Source organism: Protopterus annectens, chromosome 17.part0, assembly GCF_019279795.1.
Source record: "Protopterus annectens isolate FY-2018-M chromosome 17.part0, PAN1.0, whole genome shotgun sequence".
NCBI classification, from domain to species: domain Eukaryota; kingdom Metazoa; phylum Chordata; order Ceratodontiformes; family Protopteridae; genus Protopterus; species Protopterus annectens.
Window position 1 is genome coordinate 785,318,421 of NC_056751.1, and position 11,588 is coordinate 785,330,008.

The 11,588-nt window shown below is 38.6% G+C and overlaps 1 protein-coding gene across 1 annotated transcript in view; it reads right to left on the minus strand.

The window, feature by feature from the left end:
• Positions 1–10,324, minus strand: part of LOC122791809 (C1q-related factor-like) — a 61,973-nt gene extending 51,649 nt beyond the window's left edge. Inside the window, exon 1 of the mRNA XM_044059766.1 lies at positions 10,264–10,324. Within this exon, the coding sequence (XP_043915701.1) occupies positions 10,264–10,312 (49 nt within the window). The 5' untranslated portion in view covers positions 10,313–10,324. The remainder of the gene's footprint in view (positions 1–10,263) is intronic.
• Between the last annotated feature and the right edge of the window lie 1,264 nt (positions 10,325–11,588).

An 11,588-nucleotide genomic window follows, 5' to 3' on the forward strand; every position in this document is an offset into this window, starting at 1 on the left:
TGATACACTCACACTCAAATTTAAACCTCACATGTCCAAACACTTTTGGGAAAGCCTAACACAGATTTCCAGCTTTGTCCCTTCCCCAAAATAATACTGTAACACTGCCACCAATAAAAGTATATTCATGCCCTTCTAAAGGGGTGTCCAATTATGAAAATTAAATATCAAAATAAATGATAGCTATGACCATAAGTGATTAGGCCTTCGAGGTGACCTGGAAGTATCAAATAAGTAGAAGCACTCTCTAATCTTTAAAGAAAAACACTGATTTCCAGCCACAATGTAAAGCAATGGAAAACACTTAAGTAAAATGATTAAAGGAACATAAATCAATAGCTTTCAATAAACACTACAACTCATTCACTAGAGATGTAGAATTAAACTGCAGGATTGGAGTCCATTAGTCTAGAAAAGACTCTATCTTAATAACTAAGCTTTCCTAATCTAACTAAAGAATACTGTACCTGATCTAATCTAACATGTAACAACAAGGCAAAAGATAGGCTTACAGTTTTGGTTGAGTTTTCTTTCATGGGTGTCCAATGACTGCACAGCACTTGACAAAACTGCTCAGTACTTGACAATCTGCCAGCTCAACTGTCTTTTTTTAAATAATAGTCAGCTGTTTGAAAAAGTTATTTTCCTGTCAATCAGCTGTTTAAATAATCACTTAGCAACCAGGAACATTCTAATGACATCACTCATTGTTCAGCTGATTCTCCACAGTACTTTAGAATTTCCCTCTCAGACATGCACATTTAGAAATGTACCAAAACACTGACATACTCTTTAAACATTCTGTTTGCATAGGGAAATACTCAGTATTTAAAACTTAATTACATTTCATAATTAAACATGCTGACATAAAGTGCAAGTTAATCTTAGAATATACTCAAATATCCTGCCAGTCATGCTGATACAGATGAAAGTGTTTTCAGTTTCTTCATACTGCGCATCACAGTTAGTGTCCAAAGGACCTGGTATATGCAGCTTTTCCTCCTTATAAGCATGAGCTAGAGTCTGTGCTGCTGGCCACAACTATGTTATGGGGTGAGGTTTGAGGTGGAAACACTCAGCATTTTTTTATTTATTTTTTGGATGGGTACTCATAAATTCACCCTGGTATACCTCCTATTCTCTTAGCACAAGAAATCTGGACAAAGCCCAAACCAATGGAGAAAGTCCCAAAATTAGGGACAGATTTTAATCATTGCTCTGTTTAACTTAGAAAGTTGCTAGAATAACAGGTTTTATATTAGCATGCATTTTCTAAATATGAGGTCTGAAACTAAAATGTCTGACATTATTTTGTAACTTCAGTCCTCAATAATTCACTGGAAAGCTAAAACAATTTATGAGGAACAGAGCAAACATTTGAGTCATTCTGGGAAAATCTGGACAGTTAGAGGTATGCACCCTAGGCTTGACTGGCCTAACCCACCTTGAGAAGGCCTAACCCACCTTGAGAAGGGAGGTACAGTCTAGGGTAGCAGTCAGCAAGATGTGATGGTCAAAAGGCTCACTGGTCTTGAAGTTCCTATGATTTTTATGAAGAAATTAAAATATATCTGACAATCCTATTCACTATCGTAGTCTGGCAATCATTATGTTTTGCCACCTCTCCTCATTTCTACATTATTTCTAGATTTTCTGTATTTCTTCCATCATATCAGAAGAAATGAACTTTGTTTGCCGTCATTTTGGTGTAAGTATTTTGAACTCTAGAACCACTTTCTGACTCAACAGAATGTTATTTTTCTAGAGACACAACGCTTTATTTCTAATTCTGTATTTAAAGACTAAGACAGCTTGGGTCTTTTCACTAATAATGTTCTTGAGATGAGTGAATCCAGAATGAAGAATACTTCTTAGCCAGGAATGGTTGCTCCAGCATTCAGTCAAACATGTTCTTCCATAAATTAAAGATCAAAATTCAAAATGTGACAGCTGGCATGGACAATATGCATCATGATGCCCATCACTGAACAAATAAACATTTCTCAAATTTCAGTGTATTAAAATCCAAGCTCTCCATTCCTCACTGTTTCAGCTATGAAGCTTCAAGTGCTTTCCCAGCATATTAGGTTGTTATGACAATGAACCAGTTGAACTATTTTTTAGAATCAGAATGAAATTTTGTTGGCCAAGTATAGGTTCAGAGGAAGGTACTAGGCTATTGGCCCTAGGGCCTATATAAGCCTAAGCCAAAAAGGTACCCTGGCTTTCGCCATCCAAGAAAATGATTTTCCTGTGCCCCTGTCAAGCAGAGCCACAGAATTGATCCCCGAGGTGAATTTCCCATCTCCCATCCTATCATCAAGATTTTTCTTGAGTACTAATGAGGAGCTTGGTTTGATATAGATAGGTAGTTTGTTCCAGAGTATGGGAACTCTCTGGGACAGGAATCTATCCCTCCAGCATGTTCTGTTTATTGTGGTGACAAGGTTTAGGTCCCTAGAGAGTGTAACTTGGAGGGATTGGGATTTCTTTAAGTGGAGCATGTCCAACAACTTTGGGTTTGACATAGCTTTGTATGTTAGGCAGAGATCGCCTCAAAGTAGGTGATATGCGACGGTCTGCGTAGGGCATGTGTTTGAGGCCAGTAATCCTCTGTGAGGCATTTCTGCAGCCTTTCCAGTTGTTGTAGATGTCTTGTGAGGTACATACCAAAAGGGGAGTTGTACTCTACAATGGGTCTAATGAGGGACGAGTAGAGGGAAGCAAAGACCTCTTTTTTCCTGGATGAGAAACATTTTGTGATGAGGTGTGCCACATAAAAGGATTTCCTGTCTACTGTGGCAATGTGATTATCAAAGGAGAGACTACTGTCCACCTGTGTCCTGAGGTCTCTTATCACACTTTTGGTGTTAAATAGACTACCACCTATGTGGGAGTTCATGGGTACAGAGATTTTACCAAAAGGGATTACAATGCACTTTTTGGCATTGAGCTTTAGGCCATGGCTTTGCCACCAGGCATCTGTCTCAGTGAGGCCCTTTTGTAGGATGTCCACGTCATTAGGAGTTTTGATTATGGCTCCTAGTTTGCAGTCATCTTTGAACTTTGTTAGCCAAAGTCCTTCTGTGTTAGCCTGTACTTCAGAGAAGTAGATACCAAACAGGAGAGGACCCAGGACTAAATCCTGTGGTACTCCACTTGTCACTGGTCTGAAGTCAGATTTGGAGTCTGCTACTTTCACAGTGTGGGTTCTGTCAGTGAACCAGTTGGCAACCCATCTTGTGACATAGGGATTTATACCTAGCTTAGTGAGTTTATCTATAATTCCAGAGTGGGGGATGGTGTCGAAGGCCATGGCGAGATCCAGATAGGCTGTGTGAACCACCTTACCCTCATCTAGGGTTTTGGTGACTGCTTTAAAGAAGTCTATCAGGTTTAGGAGAGATGATCTCCCTTTTACAAACCTGAACTGGGTAGAGTCCAGAGTTTGGAGATTACCAGTATCATTGTTTATAAGTTCCATGATGATACGTTCCATAGTCTTGCAGACCAGGCTCATCAGGCTAATGGGGTGGCAGTTCCCAGGTTCCATGGTAGCTCCCCTTTGTGGAGTGGGATAACTGTCACTGTGCACCATTCAGTGGGCATGAAGCCTGAGGTGAGGCTATGATTGAACATGGTACTTGGGTGGGGTGCAGGATTGTTCTATAGTTTGTGTAGAACGCAGCATGGGATGTTGGCAAGTCCCATGGATGCTATGTTCTTGGCTTTGTTGAGTGTGGTTTTTACCTGATGATTACAGGAACTTTGCATTCTTCCGGTATAGAGATGGGCCCTTTAGGGGGTGGGGGGGCAAAGTAAGCACTGAAACTATCTGCCAGGATGTTAGCAATATCAGTTGGTTCTGTATATTTAGTGCCATTGTGCTGTAATTCAGAGCAGATCTGAGTGTTGCCATTGAGATTCTTGACATAGCTATAGAATGCTTTGTGTTTGTCTTTAGCATCAGTAGCGATTTTGTTTTTGTAACTAGCTTTGGAGGATTTTATGAGGGATCTCAGCTTCTTACTGATCCAATCATGGGATATTATTCTTTTTTGCAACAGTTTCTTTCTTATGTTGTAGAGATTTTTTATGGCAGGAGACCACCAGATTGGCTTCCTTTTTTTGGAGGATAGCATCTTGGTTTTGTTAGGGATTGCACGATCCATGCACTCGTGTAAGTACTTATAAAGTACATTTGTGTAGGATTCAGCAGTCATACCTCTATTGTCCATCTGCATGGATGTCATGAAGTTTGCCACTTCTGTCTTAAGAAAAGTGAAGTTGGCTTTGGAGAAATTTTTTAAAGTGATTTCCCCTAATGGGGGGTGGGGGCAGGATGTGGATGTCTAGGGTGATTAGCTTGTGGTCTGATCTGACCAACGAGGAATTCACCTCTGGTGTGGAACATCGGTTGCCCATGTTGGAAATGACCAGGTCTAGGATATTGCTGTCCCTGTTGGTGGTGTGGATAAGTTTACCCAAAGCATTGGAATTTATAAATTTCAGAAAATGTTGAACAAAAGAGTTGGCACATTAGTAGTTTTCCCAGTCAATGGTGGGGTAGTTGAAATTGCCCATTATTAGGGTGTTAGGTTGTACCCTAATATTTTCCAGTGTATTAAAAAGAGAGGACTGGGAATCCTGGAGCATGGTGGGGGATCTGTAGCAAGCTACAATTTGGATTGTGGTCTTGCCCAGAGTTAGTTGCACTTGGATAATCTCAGATGCATTATGATGAGCAACTAGCCTGGAGGTGTGGATATCCTTAATGAATATGGGCACTCCTCTGCCTTTAGTGTTTCGGTCAAGGTTAGGTGGCCAAAAGGTGTGGTATGAATTATAGCCTGGTAATGCAGGGGTGCTCTCTGGAGCCTTGAACCAGGTCTATGTCACTGCACAGATGTTGATGTTCTCCATTTTAAGGAGTGCCTCGAGTGAGTGCATTTTGAGGTTTAGACTTTTAGCACTGAGTAGCATTACTCAGATTTTGCTTGCTTGTACCTGTTGCGGTGGTGAATTTGTCATTTGAACCTTGCCTAAAAAAGGCACTATAGGGTGGCAGGAGCCTTAGCCAGTATCCGGAATCCCAAGGGCAACAGGTGCAGCCCATCTCTGGCAAAGCATTGTGGTCTGTCGATCATGTCATCCCAGGCAGACAGATACTGGATCCCCTTAGAATGACACCAGAAGCTTAGCCAATTGTTGAAGTCTATCATTTTGTCCTTGTACTGTGGTATCATTCTGGGTGATGGCAGGAATCTACTCAGGCCTAGGGTCATACCTGCCTGGGCTACAAGATCAGACAGCTCCTCCATGTCTCTTTTCATGTAGACCAGGGAGGTATGTCTCAGGTCATTCACACCAACATGGACAATGACAGAGTCATATTTTTACTTGTTGTGGAGTACCTGAGTGCATGCGTTGTGGCAGATCCTGTTACCAGACAGGCAGCTGACAGTAACTTTCTCCTTGTTTAGCCTCGTGAGTGGAACATTAGTGTGCCTGACTATACAGTCACCTATGACTAGAGTGTTGGTTACATTGTTATGCTTTATGGGTTGTGGTTGAGTGGCACACTGAGTTTGTGGGCTATGTGTCATTTGGGTTGTGTTGGGAGGTGGTGGTTGCTTGTTTTTCTGCTTTGGAAGTCCCTGTTGCTTGAGCAGATTTTTGAGAGCCTCCAAGAATATAGGTGTGTGTTTTGCATTTCTATGTGTGTGTTTTGGTGGTGTAGGTTTTGAGGGCCTATGTGATGAGTGTGGTGTGGTGCAAGTGTTACCTTCTCCTCTTGACTGTCTAGTCCAGTCTTGGGTGAAGAGAGCTTTGTTTCCAGTTTGGCTATATAAGTGCATCTCTCACAGGTTGTAGTGTTGTGTGGTAGGAGGAGAGGGTTGTCTGTGTTCATGAGGCAATTGCTGCATTTATCCAAGATGCCCAGATTCATCAGGTAGACAGGAAAAAACACTGGGAGCTGATCCTTAGACATGTCTGGATAGGTGTTTATTAAGTACTAAAAACTGTTTTCCTCTAGACAAGTGAGGAAAGTTGAGTGCTGTAGTAATTTGTAGCTTATTTAGTGCTTACAATGAGTTCTGAACAAGTGCTGACCTCAAAGAAACAGATTTGAGTGCTAAAACTAAAAAAAACTGGCTAGTTCTAAGGGAAAATTTGCAGACTTTATGACGCCAGGAATAGTTTAACCCTAGCTAACCTTTTTTTTAGATAAGCTATCTAGTGCTTATCTACCTAGTACTTACCACTCACACTGATAAGCTAGAAGGCCTCCCTCCAACACAGAAAGGCTTGGGGGCTCAGAAGCTTATAAACAGTCCTGGATATAGCAATTCTGTATCTGGACTAGACTACTTACAGGAAAGGCAGGAAACAAGCTTAGAATTTTTTTTTAAGTGGAAAGGGAGAAAGGAGGAGCAGAAGATAATTCAAGGTTAAGAATCTAAGTGGGTTGGCCTTCTCAAATGTTCTCCCTGTATTAGGTAGAATGATGTAATGACACTAGATGTGGAGGGGTGTCTCAGATCAACCTTACGGTATGGGCAAGCAACTGCAAAGCTACCAAATATAACAACAGAATACCAACAGGGAGGGATGGTTGGAAACAAAAATCAGAACAAAGAAACCCAAACAGATGCTTAACAACTGTAGAAAATTTCCACTTAATACCACACACACAGTCAAACTAGCTAAAAAGTATGCAGCAGCCAATAAAAGTTCTTTAAATAACTCATAAAAATAAGCAAAACAACAGGATACTTAATGTTATATATCACAGATCAGAGTTTGCTCAGTGCCCTTCCTCTGATTAGCTCAGTCTGAAATTGCAGAAACACTCACAAGTTAACTTCTTAAGTAACAAAGTTGAAACCTGAAACAACTTTAAAAAAAAGCTCAAAAGAACCAGTGAGGTGCTTACTCCAAGCTGTAGTCCAGGTAACCCCAATCAGCCAATGACCATAAACACTTCCCTCTCACTGAAATTCCAGAATGGCTTTGGCTAAATTAAGATGACCTGGAACAACGTGCTCAGGCACACAGCCTCTACAAACAAACAACTAGGCCCAAAACACAAGCCTGAATATGGACAATGCTACAACTACCCACACTACTTAAGTAGAAAACAAAAATGCAGAAATGTTAATCACAGAAGAAATGCAGTCAGCCTTTAAATTCAAGTTTTAAACAGATTAAGGAGCAAGGAGACACTAGAGAATGCTTTTAACTGCAAAAAATAAGTTATATGACACACTTCTTGGCAGGAAATCAGAACAAACAAACTCAAACAGATGCTTAACTGTAGAAAATTTCCACTTAATACCTCACACACAGTGAAACGAGATAGAAACGTGTGCAGCAGAAAATAAAAGTGGTATAAATAACTCATAAAAATAAGCACAAAACAGGATACTTAATGTTATATATCACAGATCAGAGTTTGCTCAGTGCCCTTCCTCCGATTAGCTCAGTGTGAAATGGCAGAAACACTCACAAGTTAACTTCAGTAACAAAGTTGAAACCTAAAACAACTTTAAAAAAAGCTTGAAAGAACCAATGAGGTGCTTACTTCAAGCCATAGTCCAGGTAACCCCAATCAGCCAATGATGCATACAAGGAATTTGACACCAGTTTCAGTGACTCTCCAAGTATGAGTAATATAAATGACATACATGCAACTATTAAGAACTAGATAAAAAAGTAAATATACATATGCATATATGTATACATACAAGGTGCAAAGTGCAACTCAGTGCAAGAAATACTGAAATACTCTCTGAAAGAAACAGATATTCACAATATGTAAACAATACTGCAGAATCCTCGGAGTCTTGGGAAAAAATATCCAGCCTAATAAGCTGAGTTAACCGTTTAGAAACTTGATGGCCTGTGGAAAAAACTGTTCTTATATCTGTTTGTTTTGGTGTGTATTAATCTATAATGCCTGGCTGCTGGTGATAGTTTAAAAAGATGGTGGCCTGGATGTGAAGAGTTGGTGATGATTTCCCCTGCCCCTTTCATGTCTCTGGAATAGCACAGGTCCTGTAAGGAGGGCAAACTAGCACCGATGATATTTTCGGCAGACCTGACTATTCGATGTAACCTATTTTTGTCATGATTAAAAAGAGATCCAAACCACACTGTTATGGATGAACTGAGAACAGACTGAATGACTGCTGTATAGAACTGAATCAACAGTTCCTGTTGGAGGTTGTATTGCCTCAGCTGTCGCAGAAAGTACATTTGCTGTTGTGCCTTTTTTATGATTACATGTTCTAGACAAAACCTGTTAAGACATAGTTAAGCTTGTTATACATAGCAAGCTTTTCCCAGTGCTTGATGCATCGATCTCTTTGTAGTCATAGATTGGCATTCAAACTCATATGGTACATACACTGGAGGCAAAGGGTCAGATGAAAGGTTTATGAGCAATGCATAATGGCTGGAAAATAAATCATCTGCTTGCTTACTAATCCTTAATCTGTTCACATGATTCAGCTTAGACTTTTGTACCACAAGAGAAACATATAAGTAAATACACGCATAAACATAGGGATTAGTAGGCAGATGACAATAATTATGATGATGATAGCTGGCTATGATGTCATGGTTATGCATTCAGTAAATGATGAAGTTGCTCTGGTTATAGATTCATTAATCCAGTTCAGAGACTTGTTTTCAGATACAGAAACAGAGTATGGAATACAAAAAAAATAAATAAATAAACAGCATACAATGCATAAAAAAGACTAAAAGATCAATGTGTTTAATATAAGTCTTTTTGCAGAATATATTTTGGACAAAATTAAATGGAAAATGATATGAGGTCAGTATAATTAGGTGTAATGGATAATATTCACAGTACAAAATAACTACTTAACAAAATGATTTCACAGAACTTCAGCAATGCCTAATACACTGCAAAATCACATTCAGAGAAGGACTGGTCAGTTTATAAGGCTTGAGAGATTCAGAGAATGCTGTACAGCTACAGCAGTGTAAAGGCACCAGTCTCTAGACAGAGAGTCATCTTGCTGGCAAATGCAAATGCTGTAGTCCAGGGGAACATCTTCCTGCAGAAATATTGTCTGTATCTGAAAAAGGAAAGCTCTCCTGCTTTAGTTGTGCAGCACAGTGGAGAAGGGGGGGGGGTTGGTAGCACCGCAGGAGATAAGTACTGCTAAACTCTGTGTGTGTGGATGTGTGTACGTGCACATGCGTGTATGTATGCATCTGTGTGTGTGTGTGTGTGTGTGTGTGTGTGTGTGTGTGTGTGTGTGTGTGTGTGTGTGTGTGTGTGTGTGTGTGTGTGTGTGTGTGTGTGTGTGCGCATCTGTGAGTGATTGTGAGAAAGTACAGATTGGTGTATAATTGCTGCAGTATGGATGTCTGTATGTGAGGATGACTGTGGGTGTGTGCATATGTATGTGAATGATCATGGACGAGTGTATGCTGGTGCATGATTGCAATAGTCTGGATGTCTGTGTCTGTTTGATGGTACTTGTGTACATGTACAACTGTGTTGCTTAGGCTTTTAGGGTGAACATTAACACAGTGTGGTCTAACTTTTAGTGTTCAATGCAGAGATGAGTTAATGAGCACTAAAGAGATGCTGCTCATCACAGCCATAAAATGTCTTTGAATTGCAGAATATCCCTGCTGCACTACTGAGTAATGCAGTGCTGACCAGACAGCACTGGTGGTGACATTTTTGGGAATCCCAACTACTGAGCTTTTTCATCTGTGACCAAAGCCTCCAAGGCAAGTGTAAATGCAATTTATATGGGCAGCTTGGGGTAGCTAATCAACCAATATGATGAGGATGGGATGCAAACGCCACACAAATGGCAAGTGAAGGCCATGAATGAACCCAGGATTGTGGAGTTTCTTTACACACTCAGTTTAAATATTTAATTTCAAAACTATTTGCGGATTCTAAAAATCTGTTCCTCATAAACCATCATTTCATTGCTTGAAAAATTAAATGCATCATTAACAGTGCGGAATAAACGACATCAGTCTGTAATAGATCCTCATAAGCAGTGTTCTATACATTATTTTGTTTACAAACAATAAATCATTAGAGCAAATATTTTTTCACTTTTTTGCATATTCCACTGCAATGGAGGTAATTTCTACTGCTAAATACTGAGTTCAGTATGATGTAAACAAAGGACTCAAGAGTATGAACTTAAGTCCGTTGTCTGGTAATAATATGTGTTAAATATTTAAATTTTAAGAGCTTACTTGATCCAAATGCAGTGCAAGTTTCAAAGGGCCCTTTTTGCTGGATCATAGTTGTCTGAAAATAGAACATAGAAATAATATTAGTATTACATAATTACCAGTGGCTATATTTTATAGGCTTGCATTTTCATTATATATTTGTTGTTTGATGTTCACTTTTATGATACAGATATACTGACTTGTAGATAACACTGGGTGTGTCCATAGATCCATTAATGCTAACCCCTCATGGTGCATTATACTTATCATGTTCTCATGTTTTTGTTCCTATAAGTATAACACACACTTCTTCTCATTCAAATGTTTTTATTAGCTTTTTACAAACATTTATCATATAAGTTCTTAATACATTGTCTAATGAATGAAACAAGATTACTAACTATATACAATATTTATAATTGGCCTGAAGAAAGAATTGTCCAGTCCAATCAAAGTAATATCATACAAAATAAAAGAGGATATTTTTTCTCTTTTCTCAAACATTTATAGAGAGTCTGAGTTCAAGTTTAATATCTTAGTAAGAGAACATTTTTCCCCATGGATTATTGTTCCATAGTTTTGGTGTTATTCTTAGTTCTTTTGCTTTAGTTTCAATCAGCACAGTTTCCTTCAAGAGTGATAAGAATTCTTCAAAAGATGGTTCAGAATTTGATTTCCATTTTCTGGAAATACATTTTCTAGCGTTCGCTAGTATATTCCAGAGTAAGTAGAGATTATTATTATTTAATTCTAGATTCTCATTGACACTCCACAAAAATAAAGACCTAGATGCTACAAATGTATCTGAAAATATGTCTTGTAAGAAATTGTCAATATCTTCCCAACATTTTTTACTTTGATACAATTATGAAAAATATGCAACCAATCTGCTTTACATGTTTGTAAACATCAACAACATATGATATTATTAGATGTATTCAATTTTGCTAATTTATTGGGTGTATAAAAAGCTGTATGCAGAAATTTCAACGTTTAGATTCTCCAGTATTACATGTGGGATGTTAATTTAATAGAATTTAATATTTTAGTTTTATTTTCCATAGATACATTTATTGAATGTCCTTTTGTAATATGATTCCAAATTTTCAGATTGTTATTAACTTTGTAATGTATTAAAATATTATATAATTATGACATTAAGCTTTCCCAGTTTTAATTATTATATATTAATTCAAATAAATAATTTATAAATTTAGATCTTGCTCTAAAGGAGAAGTTATTGGTCATTCTGCATAGATCTTGTGAATATATTAAAACACTTTGAAGTATAAGCCAATCTGATGAAGGGAGGTCATATGTTCTTGCTATGCACTGGCTATCTGTAA